The sequence below is a fragment of the Anser anser genome (genome assembly GCF_964211835.1).
Source record: "Anser anser genome assembly, contig: HAP1_SCAFFOLD_181, whole genome shotgun sequence".
In the NCBI taxonomy this organism is placed as follows: domain Eukaryota; kingdom Metazoa; phylum Chordata; class Aves; order Anseriformes; family Anatidae; genus Anser; species Anser anser.
The window spans coordinates 65,794-85,875 of record NW_028153796.1 but is presented as its reverse complement, the minus strand read 5'-3'; the positions used below and the strand labels follow the sequence as shown (position 1 = coordinate 85,875).

General features: G+C 58.1%; 3 protein-coding genes across 6 annotated transcripts; all 3 read right to left on the bottom strand.

Moving 5' to 3' along the window:
• Positions 1 to 2,993: 2,993 nt before the first annotated feature.
• On the bottom strand, positions 2,994 to 8,247 carry LOC310891449 (maestro heat-like repeat-containing protein family member 7). 2 transcript variants are annotated; one of them, XM_083853720.1, is made up of 6 exons: positions 5,712 to 8,247; positions 5,291 to 5,467; positions 4,735 to 4,890; positions 4,364 to 4,465; positions 3,754 to 4,154; positions 2,994 to 3,450 (listed from the first exon to the last, which is right to left on the bottom strand). In XM_083853720.1, exons 1-5 carry the CDS (start codon positions 5,847 to 5,849, stop codon positions 3,765 to 3,767), a joined length of 963 nt encoding a protein of 320 aa, XP_083709846.1. In that variant the 5' UTR covers positions 5,850 to 8,247; the 3' UTR covers positions 2,994 to 3,450; positions 3,754 to 3,764. The 2 variants fall into 2 exon arrangements, with proteins under 2 accessions (XP_083709846.1, XP_083709845.1); XM_083853719.1 differs by having other exon boundaries at positions 3,009 to 4,154.
• A 145-nt stretch (positions 8,248 to 8,392) lies between these two features.
• Positions 8,393 to 11,361, bottom strand: LOC310891427 (uncharacterized protein). The gene is made up of 3 exons (XM_083853690.1): positions 9,764 to 11,361; positions 9,544 to 9,623; positions 8,393 to 9,365 (listed from the first exon to the last, which is right to left on the bottom strand). The coding sequence occupies exons 1-3, from the start codon at positions 9,872 to 9,874 to the stop codon at positions 8,945 to 8,947; spliced, it is 612 nt and encodes a 203-aa protein (XP_083709816.1). The 5' UTR covers positions 9,875 to 11,361; the 3' UTR covers positions 8,393 to 8,944.
• A 4,458-nt stretch (positions 11,362 to 15,819) lies between these two features.
• On the bottom strand, positions 15,820 to 19,311 carry LOC310891451 (uncharacterized protein). 3 transcript variants are annotated; one of them, XR_014577580.1, is made up of 7 exons: positions 19,165 to 19,311; positions 18,745 to 18,883; positions 18,326 to 18,463; positions 17,905 to 18,081; positions 17,349 to 17,504; positions 16,368 to 17,079; positions 15,820 to 16,064 (listed from the first exon to the last, which is right to left on the bottom strand). XR_014577580.1 is itself a non-coding variant. In XM_083853723.1 (6 exons), exons 1-6 carry the CDS (start codon positions 19,305 to 19,307, stop codon positions 16,744 to 16,746), a joined length of 1,089 nt encoding a protein of 362 aa, XP_083709849.1. In that variant the 5' UTR covers positions 19,308 to 19,311; the 3' UTR covers positions 15,833 to 16,743. The 3 variants fall into 3 exon arrangements, 2 of the variants coding, with proteins under 2 accessions (XP_083709849.1, XP_083709848.1); XM_083853723.1 differs by having other exon boundaries at positions 15,833 to 17,079; XM_083853722.1 differs by lacking the exon at positions 15,820 to 16,064 and having other exon boundaries at positions 16,834 to 17,504.
• Between the last annotated feature and the right edge of the window lie 771 nt (positions 19,312 to 20,082).

The following is a 20,082-nucleotide window of genomic DNA, read 5'->3' as shown; positions in this document are numbered from 1 at the left end:
TAATAATGTGTACGAAACAAGTGATGCACAACGCAATTGCCCACCACCCGCTGACCGATGCCCAGCCTATCCCCGAGCAGCCGGCCCCCCACCCCGGCCAGCCACCCCCATATATTGTTTAGCATGACGCCAGATGGTATGGAATACCCCTTTGGCCGGTTTGGGTCAGCTGTCCTGGCTCTGTCCCCTCCCAGCTCCTGCTGCACCCCCAGCCTGCTCGCTGGCAGGACAGAGCGAGAAGCCGAAAAGGCCTTGGCCTGGTGTAAACACTGCTCTGCGACAATCACAACATCAGCATGTTACCAGCGCTCTTCTCAGCCTAATCCAAAACATAGCACCCTACCAGCTACTGTGAGGAAAATTAACTGTGTCCTAACTGGAACCAGGACAACATAGGCAAAAATAATCTGAGAGGCCACAGCCCCATGGGAAGTGGTGATCGGCGGCCATCTTGGCCATGGCAATCAGGAAGCAGTTGAGTTTAAAATCTTTGGTGACAGGAGGAAAACTGCCACAAAACCTGCTTTTGGCAGGGGGGTTGGACCCGATGGTCTCTTGAGGTCCCTTCCAACCCCTCCAGTTCTGTGAACTCTGGACACGGGGAGGGCAGACTTCAGGCTGCTGAGGGAACTAGTTGGGAAGGTCCCCTGAGAAGCTGCTTGGGAAGGTATCGGGGTCCATCTTTTTAAGCGCCACCTCCTAAGAGCACAGGAGCAGGCGATTCCAAAATGTCGGAAGTCAAGCAGGCGGGGCAGAAGGCCAGCTTGGCTGAGCAGGGATCTTCTTCTAGAGCTTAAGGGGAAAAAGAAAGCGTGTGGCCACTGGAAGCGAGGTCGGGTGACGTGGCAGGGCTACAGAGGTGCTGTTCGCCTCTGTCGGGAGAAAATTCGTGCGGCCAAAGCTCAGAGGTGAAGCTGGCTAGTACTGTGGGCGACAACACAGACATATATCCATCTCTCTCTATATATGTATTGAATATGTTAACAGCAAAAGGAGGACTAGAGGAAACATCGGTCCGTTACTTGATGAGGCTGGTCACCTCACAAGCAGGGACACAGGTGAAGCAGAGACATTTAATGCCTTTGTCGCCTCTGTCTTCAAGAGCAGTGATGGGCTCTGGGACCCAAGGGGCCCAGAGTTGGAGGGCCGTGACTGCAGTAACAAAAACCTCCCAGCCAAGCCCACCCTGGATGCATATGAGTCTATGGGGCCTGAGGGGATTCATCCCAGGGTTCTCAGAGGGCCGACTAATCCTCGTCGCGTTCTACAACTTCCTCGCGAAGGGGAGTGGAGAGGCAGGTGACCTATTCAGCGTAAACAGCAGTGATAGGACCCGCGGGAATGGTGTTAAGCTGAGGCGGGGGAAGCTTAGGCTGGACATCAGCCTGGGAGTGTCCCAGTGGGTCTGATGGCAAACGGCATCCTGGAGAGGAATCTGGAGGGGAAATGAGTGGGTAGAAAGCTGCCTGGCAGAGAAGGACCTGGGAGTTTTGGTTGATAGCCTGCTAAGAAGCTCCATGAGCTTCCCTGGCATTGAGGTCAAACTAACAGGCCTATAGTTTCCTGGGTCTACCCTCCAGCCCTTCTTGTAGACGGGCATCACGTTTGCTAGCTGCCAGTTGACTGGGACCTCCCCCGATAGCCAGGACTGCCAATAAATGATGGAAAGCGGCTTGGCCAGTTCTTCCGCCAGTTCTCTCTGTACCCTCGGGTGGATCCCATCCAGGCCCATCGACTTGCGTACATCCAAGTGCTGTAGCAGGTCGCCAAACATTTCCTCATGGATTGTGAGGGCCACATCCTGCTCCCCATCCCCTTCCAACAGCTCAGGGTACTGGGTATCCAGAGAACAACTGGTCTTGCTGTTAAAGACTGAGGTGAAGAAGGCATTAAGCACCTCAGCCTTTTCCTCATATCTCGTCACTAAGTTTCCCCTCGCATACAGTAAAGGATGGAGATTCTCCTTAGTCCTCCTTTTCACGTTAATGTATTTATAAAAGCATTTTCTGTTATCTTTAACAGCAGTAGCCAGATTGAGTTCCAGATGAGCTTTGGCCTTTCTAATTTTGTCCCTGCACATCCTTACAACATCCTTATAATCATTCTCAGTGACCCAACCTCATTTCCAAAGATCATAAACCTGCTTTTTTTTCCTAAGCTACGTGTGCCCCTGATCCTTTCACCCATTGTCCCAAGGCCCTGAAGTCCCCCTTGATTGCCCTCGGACTTCTCTTTGCCACTTTGAAGCTGCCGTTGGGACAGAACAGTAATGGATGATGCTCAGAGGGCCTTACTGGGTGAGTGAGCTTTCTAGAAACATCTTTTACCCTGTTCTGCTGGGAGGCAACAGACTTCCCAATGGGTTGGGTCAGGTCGGCATATGCGGCCCTCTGTTCTCCTCAGAAGGGAGTTGCCTATGACAGTAACCCTTCTGTTTTTCTTGATGGAGGTGGTTGTGATACTGGGGGAAGGCTGACTTGCCCTAGGCAACCCCTCCAACCTGGATGGACCTTCACGCACATCATCATTTGTGTGTCCGTTAGTTCCAGAGCCTGTTGTATCAGGGCACCTGGGAAGGTGAGCTAGGCAAGGAGACGCTCGCCTGCTGCCCCGAGCAGATCTGGACTTCCATCCCCCCGTCGCTGAGATCCACTCCTTCTGCCTGATGGCCAGAGGGTAGGGGATCCTCCATTTCCTCTGCTGTGTCTGCCTGACGCATCTGTCCCAGGGATGGCAGAGTGCAGTTCAACCTTCTCCAACTCCCTGGTGCTCCTCATCCTGCCCACCTCCTCCCGAAGCTCTGTCAGGAAGCTGAGCAGTTCTTCTACCTGGGCGCACCTCCCACAGGTGTACTCACCGCTGCCCTCAGACCATGACAGAACACGCAGCCACACAATGCAGCCCGAGACCTGGACATGACGAAAGGGCCTCGAGTTGTGCCAGGGGATGTTTAGATGGGATGTCAGGAAGAATTTATTCATGGAACGGGTGGAAATGGCTGCCCAGGGCACTGGTGGAGTCCCCAGACCGGGGGCTATTAAAGAAATACATGGACTTGGTGCTAAGGGCCGTGCTTTTGAGGGTAGTGTTAGCTGACGGTTGGACTTGAGCTGAAGGGCCTTTTCCAACCGCAGCGGTTCTGTGACTCTTTCATTGAGTAGGCACCAAGCAGTCACCGGGCCCAGGGAAAAGACGTCCTTGGTAGCCTCCAAGTTAGCTCAGCGTCACGGCACCGAGTCACTTGGAAGGAGCTGCTGGAATAATGAGACAAGAACCCGGTTCTATTAAGATATATATTGATGTTTTGAGGAGTGCTGCGTGGCTAGCAGCACCACAGCTGTCGAAATCTCCGTCCTGACGTTCTGTTACGCCTTGACGCCAGGATCATGATGGTCTGAGCTGCCAGGCATCTGACCATGGGTTCCACATCCTTCCCTGAAGACCGGAGGACTGCCAAAGAAAGAAGAGCAGAGATGAAAACCCACTCCTTGCAGAGATCCCCAGGCATCCCCTGCAGACCATGCCAGCCCCACTCGACTCTTCCCTTTCGACACTCAACCCTTTCAGCAGCACTGCCCAACTCCAGGCTGGGAGGGCATTCCCTGACATGCCGGGCTCCCCCGTCTCCTCTCCCTCCTTCCTATGCCTGCGTTGCTCCTCCGCCCCGAAGCATTTCCCTGGAGCAGGGCAAGGCATGGGGGCCTCTGCCCCTGTCCCCCCAGCCCTAGCACACACACCACTGCCCTCACTCACCGCTGATGATTTCATTCTGCTTCTCCTCGCTCTGGTCCCCGGAGTAGCGCGCAGCAAGCCCTAGACACAGAGTTCCCATCAGAGCCCCGCTCCCCAGCACGCTCCCAGCAGCGCAGCCCCTGGCCTGGCCAGCCAGGCTGTGCCCCCTCCTGCACCCCAGCAAGGTCATTGCCCGAGGGGGGCTGGAGCAAGGGCCCAGTCGGGGGGCTCTGGGGGCAACAGGGCTGCGCCTCGCTGCCAGGGCAGTGCCTGGGGCTGCCAAAGGCTGCCCAAAGAGGGACCCAGGGGCTGGGCTCACCAATGAACCTGACGGCCTCAAGTCGCAAGACGGTCTGCGAGTCCTGCAGGTAGGGCTGGCTCTGCTGCAGGTATTCTTCTACTCTGCCTCCGTCCTGCTGCAGCTGGAGAGAGAACACAAGGTCACGGGGCTTGCAGACCCTCCCCAGGGTCTCCTCCAGCATCCTGGGGGCAGGGAGGGCAGAGGGGCCTGCAGAAGAGCCCCCTGGGGCTCTGTGCTGGAAGGAAGGGAGCGAGGATGCGGCTGCAGGCAGCGGGCTCTGGCCGGGCACGTTTGCCCAGCTGGGGCTGGGGCCTGTGGGGTCGTCCTTACCAAGCACTCCCCGATCCTCCAGGTCTGTTTTGTCTGGGCCAAGTGCTTGAGTTCTTTGCGTCGCAGAAACTCTGCAGCGACGACGAGAGCTTCCCCAGAGGCCTGTGGAGCAGCAGAGGTTGGGACATGGCAGCACAGCCTTGGGAAGGAGACCCTCTGTCCCCTCCTCTTGGCAGGGCTGCGAGCCTTTCCCAGCGCGTTACGGGAGGCTGTGGTGGGGGACAGCGTGCACGAGGTTCCATGGCCAGGGCAAGGACACGGGACAGCCACCATCGGAGGCAGCTCACGCTGCCGGCCAGGGATCCCCCAGAGCGTCCCTGTGGTGTCGGCACACCCTCGCCCACGTAACTGGTCAGCTCTGAGATCTGTACCTTTGCTACGCTCTCACTCTGGTCTCTCATCCGAAAGTAGAGTGGGAGAAGGCTGCTGTGCACTGTCCTCTTCAGTGCCCTCTTCCTTTGCCGCAGCACAGCCTCCGTCACGGCTTGGAAGAGGCAGATGGAGTGCTCCCGCACCTGGCTGGACTCCTGGCAGGGAGGAGGACAGGATGAATTTCAGCAACAGCTGCTGCCCGCCCATGGGGAGCAGGGGCATTAGCGTGGCTGACGCGAAGGGAGATCGCAGAACTGGGAGATGCTTCGGCGCTGGATCCTTCCCAGAGGAGCTGCTCAGCAGCCCTGCCGGGGCAGCTGCAAGGCCTGGTGCCCGTGAAAGGCAACGCAGTCGGTTGCCAGCACAGGCTGCCCGCCAGCCACCCCACTTTCGCCACCGGCCGCACCAGCCATGTCCAAGCAGAGCTCCCCAGCGGCTGGGCTGACGAGGAGACTGGCGAGGCCCTGCCTGAGTGCTGCCCACAGGGCCGGGCTGAAGGGCAGCCCTCATTACAGGGGGCCCAGCTGAGGGCTCGGGCTCCCGCAGCACACTTACGTGGTCAAAGAGTGGCAGGAGCTTCTCAGCCAGCTGCAGAGCCGTGCGACCGGCCTCTCTCCTCTCCACACCAGCCATCACGTTCCGCAGCACAAGCAGGGCCTTCAGCACGACGTCTGCGTTGGTGTCCTGCAGGGCCTCCAGGATGTCTGGCAGCACGACCTGAATTTTTCTTGCCTGTAGGAAAGACACAGTTTCCCTTCCGTGAAGCCGTGAGAGACCACCCTGGGCAAAGGGCTCTGGTTCCTGAGCACCAGCCTCCTGCCTTGCTTCCTGGCAGCTGGCATGGCAATCGCCTCCTGCAAGCAGTGGCCGCGGGCGCACTACAGGGATGCGGGGAGAGCAACGGGGAGGGACGGGAGGGCAGAAGAGCAAAGCCCCAGGCTGCCAACATGGCTTTGCTTGACGATGGCCCGCTCACCTTCTCAGGGCTCTCTGACACGGTGGAGAGCCCTTTGAGAGCCATCAAGCGCATCGCTGGGCTTGGGTGCTTCAGGTAACTCTGCAGGTGCACTGGGTTACCAAACTCCTCTTCCGAAACGTGATTCTGGGCCAGCATCTGCAAGAAAGAGCAGGGGGAGCCTGGCAGGGCCTGCAGGGCTCCCTGCAGCCTCTTCTTCTCCCGCCTTTGGGCAGGGATGGAGCAGCGCGAGCTGGCACCAAAGGCACCAGGCGCGGCTGGTTACGGGGGCTTGCCGGCCCTGCCGGCCCCAGGGACGATGTGTCCGTACGCCCTGGGGGAGCTGGCAGGTTGGGGGTAGATGGGGACAGGGCTGTGCCTGTGTGCCTGAAGGGCCACGCGCAGCCCTGCTGGGAGCAAGGTTTCATCTGGGAACTCACAGCCAAGCGACGGATGCAGGTGTCTTCTGTCACCGTCGTGCACCAGTTGCGCAGTGGCAAGTCTTCCATCAGCGCGTTTAAAACCTTCTCCAAGGCCTGTGGCATTGCCAGGACCACCTCCCACATGCCCAGGGCAGTGCTGCAAGCACAGAATACTCTGTCAGTGGGGCTGCCTCAGCCGCAGGGCCATGGCCCGGGCCAGCCCCGTAGGACCCAGGCTGTCCTGCAGCCCCTGTGACTTGGGGAGCGCTGGGGGCCCAGCCTGGGCAAGCAGGAAGGCTCTGAGCTGGCGTTCCCTGGGGGCAGGGGGGCTCTGGGCTGCCTTGGACAGCTGGGCTGCTGCAGCCCTGGCTGGCCCAGTGGGGCTGGAACACGTTGGTGGGATGGAGGGCTGTGCTGATGGAGTGACAGGCTGCTGACCTGTCACTTGGCGGGGAGAACTGCAGCAGGTTCTTGACTTCTTCCCTGGACATCAGGTTGGTCAGCTGGAGAAGCAGGGAGTCCAGGCAGCGCCGCGCTGATGCCGTGTGGATGCTGTCCAGGTTTTTTCTGATGCGCTCCATGATCGCTGGCACCTGGGGGGACAAGGTGGGAATGGTGTGTCCACCGGACTGCAGCCATTTCCACAGCTGCCACTGAAAGTTTGTCCCCTTCCATTGCTCTCTGCTGCCTTCACGTGGCTTCTGGAGCCCAAGAGACCTCGATGTGCGAGGGAGGCAAGGAGGGAGGGAGGGATGGAGGAACAACGCCTGAAAGAGCTCAAGGGCAGGGCAATGGCCACAGGCCACTTACATCTGTCAGCCAGTACTTGGGGTCCTCCAAGGCTGTGTCCAGCACGCTGCAGGCGCCCTGCTTGTCATGGACGCTGGAGTCTTGTAAAGCTTCAAGGGCTGTGAGGATGATGTCCAGCCTCTCAGAAGGGAAGAGGTATCCTCCAAACGCCTGTGGGAAGGAGGAGGGGAGGTAGGACATGCCGCACTGAGTGTCCCAAGGGTGCTGCTTAGCTGAGCAGCAAGGGCAGCTCCGGAGAGAGGGCCCTCAGGGGGAGGGAGTGAGGATGGGGCGTACGGGGACAGAGTGCTGGCCCTGCAGGTAACCAGGGCTTGCTGGTGGCCAGGAGGGCTGGAGCTGCTGCCGGGACACAGGGGAGCAGCCTTCGCATAGCCCCAGCTTCGGGACAAGAGGAACCCTCTCACCAGGGCGAGGGAGGCCGTGCCAGCCCCACGGCTCTGGACCCCTTTGCTCACACGAGTTGCCTGCTGATGCTACGGACAAGATTCCCAGCAAGGCCAGAGCTCATTACCTCGGCAATCTCACAGGGAAAGGACATTACAATCAATGGAAATGTCGCATCCTTCAAACTCTTGTGTGTCTCTGCGTAATTTTCCATGTCCTTTGTCAGCGAGCATTCTAAACAGGGGGAACACCGAAGAGTCAGTAGGGAAGAGCATCTTTGCCAACAAGCTTGCCAAATGGTGAAAAGCACTTTCACTAGGAATGGCTGAGGAGGGAGGCTCAGACCCCTCAGTAGGTGAGGAGAGTGGTGGGCAGGGATGTAAAGCACAGGGTGACGGCTGCTGGGAGCAAGAGGGACCTCAGGGATGATGCAGAAGGAGGAGAAGCAATGGCGCTGGGTGCCGTGGGGGTAGCAGCGTGTCACAGACCCCTTCTGCTCGGGGTCGGGATGTGCAGGAAGCTCCCTGCCATCTGCTTGCAAGACGGCAGGGAGCAAACAGTCAAGGAGAATTCTGGAGGGCGTCACCATCCCTGGTGATGCACGGCTGGCTCTGCTGTTCACTCCTCAGGGAAGATGTGGTTTGGGAAGTGGCAATCGATTGATGGCTTAGACTGGGGAATACCGCGAAACGGCGTGGTAGGTGATCTGGGGAGGGTTGAGAAGGACAGCAGCAGAGAACTGCTCCTGGACATGAGGTGAGCCTTTAGCTTCTGTGGAAAACGATAGCCAGAGTCCTGCGGGAAGCTGCTGTGAGGAGCAGAGGAGGTCAGGGACCCTGGCAGACTTTCATGGACAGCCTCCACCAAGCAAAAGAACAATCCTTCACAATACTCGGGGAAAAGAAGCAGACATACCAGCAGATGTCTGTGTGCAGACGGACGCTGCCCACCACACCTTCTCTTACCTCTTCCATCTGAGATGATTTTGTAGAAGCGAAAAAGAGCATCAAAAGCTGTGCAACTGATGGAATCTTTGCCACTGCTGACAATGAAGAGGTGGCCCAGCAGCTGGCCCAGGATGGGGATGTAGAGCTTTCTGAGATCTTTGTGGCTGTCCTTGTGTTTTTCATTGTAGTCTGAGATCTGGGGGAGGGAGGGAGGAGAGACAAAGGGCTTAGTGGAGGCAGAGCCGGCCCCTGAGAGAGCAGGGCCTGGGGAGGGAAGAGCAGGGGCAAAGGAGGGACGAAGAGCCTTGCTTCAGGGTGCTGAGGCCCTCACATGCACCCAGGCTTGCCTCGCAGGCACCCCTGAGTGGCAGGATGCTCTGGGATGCACGAAAGGGTCGGGAATTCCTTGTTCCTTACCTTGGCCACAAAATGTGAGAGGATGAAGTCACTCAGCCTCTCAATCCTCGTCACAGCTCTCTCACACACAGATGAGTTTTTGGAGCCAGCAAGGTCCAGCAGCACCTGCAAGGAGAGAAGTTGCTGGGCTGACAGGGGTCTGCAAATGTGACCTGAGAGGATTCTTTGGAAATTCTTTGCAAATGCCAAACCTCCAAGATATTCTGCAACTCTGCACTGATGCTGGCGGTGGGACAGTTGCGTACGAAGGCCGCCAGCATGGGGTCCATGGCATTCATAGTCTGCAAGGAGGACAGATGATCACTGAATTATTTCTGTGGCCCTTCTCAGCCCCAGGAGCTGGCTCTGAGCCCCTCTGGAGCCCAGGGGTGGCTTTGGGGCTAAAAAGCTGCTGCGTGCAGACCTCCTGCAGCACAGGATCAGGCCAGGGAAGGGGAAGGGGAAGAAGGGATGAGGCTGGGAAAGCAAATCTGGGCCCCGGCCCTGCACTGCTCTCCAGTTGTCTCAGCACGGGGAAGCAAGGCAGCAGCTCAGCAGGACTGGGGGTGCCGGTACCTCGCCCAGCACATACCTTGGTGTAGAGCGCTCTTTTTCTCTCTGGCACATCCGACTCCGGAGGCAGAAAGAAGACGCTCCTGTAGCACGCGTTCCGGAGACTCTCCTTTTTGCCGTGCAGTGCTCTCGGCACGGTGTTGCTGAGGGAGAGAGAGAGAGGAGCCTGTTGGACGCAGTGCCTCGAGGCTTATGAAGGAGGACACGGACCTCCCTTGGCCAGGCATCCCTGGGAGGGACGGGCAGCCTCCCTGCCAGCTTCAGGGCCACCAGGACATTGCCCTGGGGATGTGCTGGCCCAACCAGGGGCTGGGCACTCACCTGAGGACGGCGATGGTCTCCATGGCCTTCTGCCGAAATTCTGTGCGCAAGCTGTCCATGGGCTCCTTTTCCAGCAGCGCCTGCAGAGCACAAGCGGGATGAGACCTTGCAGCCGCCGGCACCCAGCACCAGCAGAGCCAGCGCTGCCCCAGCCCCGGCCTCCCAGGGGGCTGGTGCCGGGGGTCTTGCCCCTTCCCCAACCCGCCGCACATCCTCTCACCATGATGTTCTCCACCAGCTTATTTTTGCGGCAGAAGGCATGCAAGTCCAGCGTCAAGCCCTTCTCCGAAACAGTTCTGCACAGAGCGCAGATTTTGCTGAGGAACAGCATCTTCTGCGCCTCCTTGTCCTGGCAGCCACAAAGACAGCAACAGAGCGTTAGGGGGACACCCACGGCCAGCAGGACCAAAGCCTTGAGGGGTCTGGAGCTGTGTGGGACGCCCGGAGGCCACGGCTCTGCCCAGCCAGCAGCCCTCCAGCAGCCCCGCAGCAGAGCCGTGGCAGCGCCAGGAGCACGGCTGCGATGCAAGCGGTTGCCGTTACCTTTTCTGTGCCACGGACATAAGCCTCGATGAATTCCACGGATGTGTCTTTGCACAGTTTCCTTGCCTTATCTGGAAAGGAGGAAAGCAAAGAGTGCTGCAGAGAGGGGCTGAATGCAGGAGTGAGGAGAGGAAGGGCCCCAGCCCCAGAAGGACGTGGGGAGGCCGCGAGGATGCCCAGAGGCTGCAGGAGCTCTGCTGGGAAGAGAGGCTGAGGGAGCTGGGCTTGTGGAGCCTGGAGAAGGCTGCGGGGGGACCTCGCTGCGGCCTCCCAGTGCCCAAAGGGGCCTCCAGGAAAGCTGGGGGGGATCTTCATCAGGGAGTGCAGCGACAGGACAAGGGGTGACGGCTTTAACCTAAAAGAGGGCAGGTTTCTTTCGGTCAGGGAGGGATTTCTATCCTTCACGCCCAGGGTGGTGAGGCCCTGGCGCAGGCTGTGGTGCCCCCTCCCTGGCGCTGCCCACGGCCAGGCTGGGTGGGCTTTGGGCAGCCTGGGCTGGGGGGAGGCGTCGTGATCGCTGACGTCCCCCCCAGCCCAAAGCGTCCTGGGATTCTGTGGTGCTGTGGAGGAAGCTCAGCACCGTCGGGCCCACCCGCCGGGTTAGCCAGGAAAGGAGTCCTGGAGTCAAGCAGGGGTCTCGCTGTCCCCAACCCTCCCCACCCCATCCCCGTGACCCTGACTCACTGGGATCCAGCAGCTGCGACTCGTCCTTGCTGTCCGCTGCCGGGCTGCTTTCCGCGGCCGGGCTGCTTTCCGCGGCCGGGCTGCTTTCTGCGGCCGGGCTGCTGCCCTCTGCCAGCAAGCTGTCCTCTGCTGGCCGGCTGCTGCCCTCAGAAGACCAGGTCTCCTGCCAGGCCAGCCTGGGCTTCTTGGGGGGCATGCCTCCCTCCTCATCGGATTCAGAAGGAGACTTTGGCTTGCGAACACGGCCCTTCAGGATAAAACGGCGGCTCCTGTGGGCGGGCGGTTGCGGCATTGCGGGACGTGGGCTGTGCTCGGGGACTCCTCGAAGGCCCTGTGCTCCTGCCCTGTCCGTCACTGCCGTGCACCGACACTGAGGGTCCGAGCCACGGCTGCACTCTTATAAGGCGGACCCCTGGGGTGTCATCAGGTGATGTCACAAAGGGTCCCAGTGTGACACGCGCCTGGGCTGGGTGGGTCCCGGGCGTCCGGGCGCCGTACGTTCGCGGGCGGCACCAAGCTGGGCAGGAGGGTTGATCCGCTTGAGGGCAGGAAGGCTCTGCAGAGGGATCCGGACAGGCTGGATCGACGGGCCGCATCCAGCTGCATTCAAGGCCAAATGCTGGGCGCCACACTTGGAATCCTAGAATATCCCAAGTTGGAAAGGGGCAGACCTGAAGGGATGAAAGACACGGTCTCCTGATGGCTCTTGAGCAGAAGGCGCCCCGAGACACGCGCCTCAAGCCAGCCAGCAATTGGCCACTGCGCAAAGCTCATCATTAGCGTTGTAGCCAAGTTAATTTATCTCCACCTTGCTCACCTGGCATCAGCCAATTTTTCACCCTAAACAGCATGTATTTATCTAGCTGTACAACGGACATTTTGTCCAGAAGGATACTGAGAGAAACAGTATTGAAAACTTGATGGAAATCCAAAACCTGGCTTCCCTTGGTCAACTAGATGGGTGACGTTGTCATAAAAGGAAATTAAGTTTGTTAAACAGGACTTTCCCCTCATGAACCTTGGTGGGCTGTGACCAATGACTGCGTTGTCTTTCAGGTGTTTTTCAGTAACGCCCAGGACAGTTCTCTCCATATTTTCACTAGGCTCTGAAGAGAGACTGGCAGGTCCGTAATTATCAGGCTCTTCTTTCTTGCCCTTCTTGAAAGCTGTCACAACGATTGCCAGCCTAGTGTCAACTTGGACCTCTCTGGGCTCCCAAGACCATTGAAAAATAATTGAGAGAGGTCTCACAAGGACATTATCATAGAATCATAGAATCGTAGAATATCCCGAGTTGGAAGGGACCCATAAGGACCATCTAGTCCAACTCTTGGCACCGCACAGGTCTGCCCAAAGTTTAGACCGTGTGACTAAGTGCACAGTCCAATCGCTTCTTAAATTCAGACAGGGTTGGTGCAGTGACTACGTCCCTGGGGAGCCTGTTCCACCATGCGACCACCCTCTCGGTGAAGAACCTCTTCCTGATGTCCAGCCTAAGCTTCCCCCGCCTCAGCTTAACACCATTCCCGCGGGTCCTATCACTGCTGTTTACGCTGAATAGGTCACCTGCCTCTCCACTCCCCTTCGCGAGGAAGTTGTAGAACGCGACGAGGATTAGTCGGCCCTCTGAGAACCCTGGGATGAATCCCCTCAGGCCCCATAGACTCATATGCATCCAGGGTGGGCTTGGCTGGGAGGTTTTTGTTACTGCAGTCACGGCCCTCCAACTCTGGGCCCCTTGGGTCCCAGAGCCCATCACTGCTCTTGAAGACAGAGGCGACAAAGGCATTAAATGTCTCTGCTTCACCTGTGTCCCTGCTTGTGAGGTGACCAGCCTCATCAAGTAACGGACCGATGTTTCCTCTAGTCCTCCTTTTGCTGTTAACATATTCAATACATATATTTATATATATATATATTTATATGTCTGTGTTGTCGCCCACAGTACTAGCCAGCTTCACCTCTGAGCTTTGGCCGCACGAATTTTCTCCCGACAGAGGCGAACAGCACCTCTGTAGCCCTGCCACGTCACCCGACCTCGCTTCCAGTGGCCACACGCTTTCTTTTTCCCCTTAAGCTCTAGAAGAAGATCCCTGCTCAGCCAAGCTGGCCTTCTGCCCCGCCTGCTTGACTTCCGACATTTTGGAATCGCCTGCTCCTGTGCTCTTAGGAGGTGGCGCTTAAAAAGATGGACCCCGATACCTTCCCAAGCAGCTTCTCAGGGGACCTTCCCAACTAGTTCCCTCAGCAGCCTGAAGTCTGCCCTCCCCGTGTCCAGAGTTCACAGAACTGGAGGGGTTGGAAGGGACCTCAAGAGACCATCGGGTCCAACCCCCCTGCCAAAAGCAGGTTTTGTGGCAGTTTTCCTCCTGTCACCAAAGATTTTAAACTCAACTGCTTCCTGATTGCCATGGCCAAGATGGCCGCCGATCACCACGTCCCATGGGGCTGTGGCCTCTCAGATTATTTTTGCCTATGTTGTCCTGGTTCCAGTTAGGACACAGTTAATTTTCCTCACAGTAGCTGGTAGGGTGCTATGTTTTGGATTAGGCTGAGAAGAGCGCTGGTAACATGCTGATGTTGTGATTGTCGCAGAGCAGTGTTTACACCAGGCCAAGGCCTTTTCGGCTTCTCGCTCTGTCCTGCCAGCGAGCAGGCTGGGGGTGCAGCAGGAGCTGGGAGGGGACAGACCCAGGACAGCTGACCCAAACCGGCCAAAGGGGTATTCCATACCATCTGGCGTCATGCTAAACAATATATGGGGGTGGCTGGCCGGGGTGGGGGGCCGGCTGCTCGGGGATAGGCTGGGCATCGGTCAGCGGGTGGTGGGCAATTGCATTGTGCATCACTTGTTTCGTACACATTATTATTATTAATACTATTATCACTATTATCATTATTATTGTTATTATTATTTTCCTGTCTTAATAAACTGTCTTTATCTCAACTCACAGGCTTCACTTTCCCGTTTCTCTCCCCCATCCCAGAGAGGGAGGGGGGAAGGTGGGCGAACGGCTGTGTGGTGTTCAGCTGCCGGCCGGGTTAAACCACAACACCTTCACAAAAGAATGACTGTAGAAGTATTTTATACTGATAGACAGGCAATTAAAAATGATAGTGTTATTATTAATCCATATCATATGAACTCAATGAGAAATGATGAGGATCTTGGTAAGGAAACAATTAGACAGACTGCTGATAGATGGACAAGCTGGGCTGCTTCTACCTGAAGCTCAAAGCAGCAACTGGGTCTGTGAGAGCAGTCTAATGATCAAAGAGTAAGGGGAGGGCAAACCAGGAGAACCAAGGGAAGTGCATAGGTCCAGACAGGCGGCTGGAAAGGGGACATTCAGCAGGGTCTGTTTAATCAAAACTTGTGGATGTGCCTGGAAGGTGAGGGAGCACACCATGCTAGACAAAGCGATGACAATGCAAGTACAGGTGAACTTCAGGATTTCTTCTCCAGCGATGAATATACATCCTGAAAATTCACATTTCTTCATGATAGAAATTACACACAAAGCGTGTAATGTTTTATAAAAAGGATTGAAACATTTGAGGTGACGAGTAGTTGCTCTTTTACCCAAGTACTAAAGAAATTACTGGGTATTCAGGCAGAGCTCTGCTGTCAAGACAGTAAGCAAGCAGGACATGCAAGAGACCAGAGCCCTTTGGAGGATGCAGATGGAGCCAGGTGGAGATACCAGAGCATGTCCACTGCCAGCAGTGGTCTTTGTCCCAATAACGCCAGCCCAGCCCAACACATGAGACCCCTTCAAAGACAACACCCTTGTTCAGTGGGTTCTTGGGATTCACCTAAAGTTGAAATGGCCACTGGAAGACCCAATATACTCTCCCTTATTCCTAGTTAGCAGCTGAACAGCCATTTACCATCAGGGGTCATCTGTGGCAATCTCAGGCTGAAAGACTCAAGAGCAGGACACTTCAAAGGGCTGAGGCAGAACCCATCAGCTTACCCCAGTTTGTGAATCATCCCCTTCCAACAGGGATATGAAAGTAAATAGTGTGAAATGACCCGTCAGGTCAATGCACAGAGTACGGGAGAGTCCTACATACTGTGCTGTAGTGGTAGAAGGCAAAAAGCATTGCATTGTGCCTCTGTGATTCAGATAATCACAGGTTATCTGAAAAATCACGTTGGACGATTTCCTGTACTTATTTTTCTTTATTATTATTTCCCAGGTATTTCTCCTTCTTCTTCTTGTTCTTCTTCTTCTTCTTCTACTACTTCTTCTTCTTCTCCTTCTTCTCCTTCTTCTCCTTCTTCTTCTCCTTCTCCTTTCTACTAATTATTCTTTTTTTTCCCCTCATTCTTTCATTTTCCTTTAGAACGAGGCTTCCAGTATAGATAACGAAAATAAAGAAAGCATCAGAACTTCACTGGTCTCAGCTGCCATCTCTTCCCATCTCCTCTGGAGCTGGGGGAGCAGCTCCAGCATGCAGGAGGGGCTCGGGTCCAAGAGCCCAGCTGCCACATGGAGGAGCAGCCCCGGTGGCCCTCGGGGCTCCACCTCACTGCCCGCTGGGCTCTGCCTCTCTGCTGCCTTTGGGTCGGGGCTGCTGCTTCCCTGGAGCCGTGGCCATGGCCAGCAGCAGGACGTGGCCTTTTCACTGCTGCTCTCTTTCGGCTTCCACATTGTGATTCTTGTCCCTGGATAAGCCCTCAGATCTCATGTATGTTGGTGACACTCCTGTTGTCTCTACAGTGACATCCCTGTGGCTGCAGGCAGCAGCAGGCAATGTGCAGCCCCGGGTCACAGCTGGCCTCCCTGCTACCACCACGGAAACAAAAGGGGCTGCTCAGGGCAAACCCAGAAGCCTGGAAGCCTCTTCCAAATGTGGCCTGGAGCTATTAAAGAAATGTGTGGACTTGGTGCTAAGGGCCGTGCTTTTGTGGTGGGCCTGGTAGTGTCAGCTGACGGTTGGACTTGAGCTGAAGGGCCTTTTCCAACCGCAGCGGTTCTGTGACTCTTTCATTGAGTAGGCACCAAGCAGGCACTGGGCCCAGGGAAAAGACGTCCTTGGTAGCCTCCAAGGTAGCTCAGCGTCACGGCACCGAGTCACTTGGAAGGAGCTGCTGGAATAATGAGACAAGAACCCGGTTCTATTAAGATATATATTGATGTATTGAGGAGTGCTGCGTGGCTAGCAGCACCACAGCTGTCGAAATCTCCGTCCTGACGTTCTGTTACGCCTTGACGCCAGGATCATGATGGTCTGAGCTGCCAGGCATCTGACCATGGGTTCCACATCCTTCCCTGAAGACCGGAGGACTGCCAAAGAAAGAAGAGCAGAGATGAAAACCCACTCCTTGCAGAGATCCCCAGGCATCCCCTGCAGACCATGCCAGCCCCACTCGACTCTTCCCTTTCGACACTCAACCCTTTCAGCAGCACTGCCCAACTCCAGGCTGGGAGGGCATTCCCTGACATGCCGGGCTCCCCCGTCTCCTCTCCCTCCTTCCTATGCCTGCGTTGCTCCTCCGCCCCGAAGCATTTCCCTGGAGCAGGGCAAGGCATGGGGGCCTCTGCCCCTGTCCCCCCAGCCCTAGCACACACACCACTGCCCTCACTCACCGCTGATGATTTCATTCTGCTTCTCCTCGCTCTGGTCCCCGGAGTAGCGCGCAGCAAGCCCTAGACACAGAGTTCCCATCAGAGCCCCGCTCCCCAGCACGCTCCCAGCAGCGCAGCCCCTGGCCTGGCCAGCCAGGCTGTGCCCCCTCCTGCACCCCAGCAAGGTCATTGCCCGAGGGGGGCTGGAGCAAGGGCCCAGTCGGGGGGCTCTGGGGGCAACAGGGCTGCACCTCGCTGCCAGGGCAGTGCCTGGGGCTGCCAAAGGCTGCCCAAAGAGGGACCCAGGGGCTGGGCTCACCAATGAACCTGACGGCCTCAAGTCGCAAGACGGTCTGCGAGTCCTGCAGGTAGGGCTGGCTCTGCAGCAGGTATTCTTCTACTCTGCCTCCGTCCTGCTGCAGCTGGAGAGAGAACACAAGGTCACGGGGCTTGCAGACCCTCCCCAGGGTCTCCTCCAGCATCCTGGGGGCAGGGAGGGCAGAGGGGCCTGCAGAAGAGCCCCCTGGGGCTCTGTGCTGGAAGGAAGGGAGCGAGGATGCGGCTGCAGGCAGCGGGCTCTGGCCGGGCACGTTTGCCCAGCTGGGGCTGGGGCCTGTGGGGTCGTCCTTACCAAGCACTCCCCGATCCTGCACGTCTGTTTTGTCTGGGCCAAGTGCTTGAGTTCTTTGCGTCGCAGAAACTCTGCAGCGACGACGAGAGCTTCCCCAGAGGCCTGTGGAGCAGCAGAGGTTGGGACATGGCAGCACAGCCTTGGGAAGGAGACCCTCTGTCCCCTCCTCTTGGCAGGGCTGCGAGCCTTTCCCAGCGCGTTACGGGAGGCTGTGGTGGGGGACGGCGTGCACGGGGTTCCATGGCCAGGGCAAGGACACGGGACAGCCGCCATCGGAGGCAGCTCACGCTGCCGGCCAGGGATCCCCCAGAGCATCCCTGTGGTGTCGGCACACCCTCACCCACGTAACTGGTCAGCTCTGAGATCTGTACCTTTGCTACGCTCTCACTCTGGTCTCTCATCCGAAAGTAGAGTGGGAGAAGGCTGCTGTGCACTGTCCTCTTCAGTGCCCTCTTCCTTTGCCGCAGCACAGCCTCCGTCACGGCTTGGAAGAGGCAGATGGAGTGCTCCCGCACCTGGCTGGACTCCTGGCAGGGAGGAGGACAGGATGAATTTCAGCAACAGCTGCTGCCCGCCCATGGGGAGCAGGGGCATTAGCGTGGCTGACGCGAAGGGAGATCGCAGAACTGGGAGATGCTTCGGCGCTGGATCCTTCCCAGAGGAGCTGCTCAGCAGCCCTGCCGGGGCAGCTGCAAGGCCTGGTGCCCGTGAAAGGCAACGCAGTCGGTTGCCAGCACAGGCTGCCCGCCAGCCACCCCACTTTCGCCACCGGCCGCACCAGCCATGTCCAAGCAGAGCTCCCCAGCGGCTGGGCTGACGAGGAGACTGGCGAGGCCCTGCCTGAGTGCTGCCCACAGGGCCGGGCTGAAGGGCAGCCCTCATTACAGGGGGCCCAGCTGAGGGCTCGGGCTCCCGCAGCACACTTACGTGGTCAAAGAGTGGCAGGAGCTTCTCAGCCAGCTGCAGAGCCGTGCGACCGGCCTCTCTCCTCTCCACACCAGCCATCACGTTCCGCAGCACAAGCAGGGCCTTCAGCACGACGTCTGCGTTGGTGTCCTGCAGGGCCTCCAGGATGTCTGGCAGCACGACCTGAATTTTTCTTGCCTGTAGGAAAGACACAGTTTCCCTTCCGTGAAGCCGTGAGAGACCACCCTGGGCAAAGGGCTCTGGTTCCTGAGCACCAGCCTCCTGCCTTGCTTCCTGGCAGCTGGCATGGCAATCGCCTCCTGCAAGCAGTGGCCGCGGGCGCACTACAGGGATGCGGGGAGAGCAACGGGGAGGGACGGGAGGGCAGAAGAGCAAAGCCCCAGGCTGCCAACATGGCTTTGCTTGACGATGGCCCGCTCACCTTCTCAGGGCTCTCTGACACGGTGGAGAGCCCTTTGAGAGCCATCAAGCGCATCTCTGGGCTTGGGTGCTTCAGGTAACTCTGCAGGTGCACTGGGTTACCAAACTCCTCTTCCGAAACGTGATTCTGGGCCAGCATCTGCAAGAAAGAGCAGGGGGAGCCTGGCAGGGCCTGCAGGGCTCCCTGCAGCCTCTTCTTCTCCCGCCTTTGGGCAGGGATGGAGCAGCGCGAGCTGGCACCAAAGGCACCAGGCGCGGCTGGTTACGGGGGCTTGCCGGCCCTGCCGGCCCCAGGGACGATGTGTCCGTACGCCCTGGGGGAGCTGGCAGGTTGGGGGTAGATGGGGACAGGGCTGTGCCTGTGTGCCTGAAGGGCCACGCGCAGCCCTGCTGGGAGCAAGGTTTCATCTGGGAACTCACAGCCAAGCGACGGATGCAGGTGTCTTCTGTGACCGCGGTGCACCAGTTGCGCAGTGGCAAGTCTTCCATCAGCGCGTTTAAAACCTTCTCCAAGGCCTGCGGCATTGCCAGGACCACCTCCCACATGCCCAGGGCAGTGCTGCAAGCACAGAATACTCTGTCAGTGGGGCTGCCTCAGCCGCAGGGCCACGGCCCGGGCCAGCCCCGTAGGACCCAGGCTGTCCTGCAGCCCCTGTGACTTGGGGAGTGCTGGGGGCCCAGCCTGGGCAAGCAGGAAGGCTCTGAGCTGGCGTTCCCTGGGGGCAGGGGGGCTCTGGGCTGCCTTGGACAGCTGGGCTGCTGCAGCCCTGGCTGGCCCAGTGGGGCTGGAAAACATGGGTGGGATGGAGGGCTGTGCTGGTGGAGTGACAGGCTGCTGACCTGTCACTTGGCGGGGAGAACTGCAGCAGGTTCTTGACTTCTTCCCTGGACATCAGGTTGGTCAGCTGGAGAAGCAGGGAGTCCAGGCAGCGCCGCGCTGATGCCGTGTGGATGCTGTCCAGGTTTTTTCTGATGCGCTCCATGATCGTTGGCACCTGGGGGGACAAGGTGGGAATGGTGTGTCCACCGGACTGCAGCCATTTCCACAGCTGCCACTGAAAGTTTGTCCCCTTCCATTGCTCTCTGCTGCCTTCACGTGGCTTCTGGAGCCCAAGAGACCTCGATGTGCGAGGGAGGCAAGGAGGGAGGGAGGGATGGAGGAACAACGCCTGAAAGAGCTCAAGGGCAGGGCAATGGCCACAGGCCACTTACATCTGTCAGCCAGTACTTGGGGTCCTCCAAGGCTGTGTCCAGCACGCTGCAGGCGCCCTGCTTGTCATGGACGCTGGAGTCTTGTAAAGCTTCAAGGGCTGTGAGGATGATGTCCAGCCTCTCAGAAGGGAAGAGGTATCCTCCAAACGCCTGTGGGAAGGAGGAGGGGAGGGAGGACATGCCGCACTGAGTGTCCCAAGGGTGCTGCTTAGCTGAGCAGCAAGGGCAGCTCCGGAGAGAGGGCCCTCAGGGGGAGGGAGTGAGGATGGGGCGTACGGGGACAGAGTGCTGGCCCTGCAGGTAACCAGGGCTTGCTGGTGGCCAGGAGGGCTGGAGCTGCTGCCGGGACACAGGGGAGCAGCCTTCGCATAGCCCCAGCTTCGGGACAAGAGGAACCCTCTCACCAGGGCGAGGGAGGCCGTGCCAGCCCCACGGTTCTGGACCCCTTTGCTCACACGAGTTGCCTGCTGATGCTACGGACAAGATTCCCAGCAAGGCCAGAGCTCATTACCTCGGCAATCTCACAGGGAAAGGACATTACAATCA

Excerpts from the sequence above, each read along its gene's own strand:
- LOC310891449 (XM_083853720.1), bottom strand. The coding sequence starts at position 5,849 with ATGCTGGCCCAGAATCACGTTTCGGAAGAGGAGTTTGGTAACCCAGTG. Across the intron at positions 4,891-5,290 it reads TCCTGCCACTCTTTGACCAC|GAGTCCAGCCAGGTGCGGGA; the intron begins GTAAGTGTGCTG and ends CCTCCCTGCCAG. Across the intron at positions 4,466-4,734 it reads AGAGTGAGAGCGTAGCAAAG|GCCTCTGGGGAAGCTCTCGT; the intron begins GTACAGATCTCA and ends GCTGCTCCACAG.
- LOC310891427 (XM_083853690.1), bottom strand. The coding sequence starts at position 9,874 with ATGCTGTTCCTCAGCAAAATCTGCGCTCTGTGCAGAACTGTTTCGGAG. Across the intron at positions 9,624-9,763 it reads AGCTGGTGGAGAACATCATG|GCGCTGCTGGAAAAGGAGCC; the intron begins GTGAGAGGATGT and ends TGTGCTCTGCAG. Across the intron at positions 9,366-9,543 it reads GAGACCATCGCCGTCCTCAG|CAACACCGTGCCGAGAGCAC; the intron begins GTGAGTGCCCAG and ends TCTCTCCCTCAG.
- LOC310891451 (XM_083853722.1), bottom strand. The coding sequence starts at position 19,307 with ATGGAGCGCATCAGAAAAAACCTGGACAGCATCCACACGGCATCAGCG. Across the intron at positions 18,082-18,325 it reads TGTCAGAGAGCCCTGAGAAG|GCAAGAAAAATTCAGGTCGT; the intron begins GTGAGCGGGCCA and ends TCTTTCCTACAG. Across the intron at positions 17,505-17,904 it reads TCCTGCCACTCTTTGACCAC|GAGTCCAGCCAGGTGCGGGA; the intron begins GTAAGTGTGCTG and ends CCTCCCTGCCAG.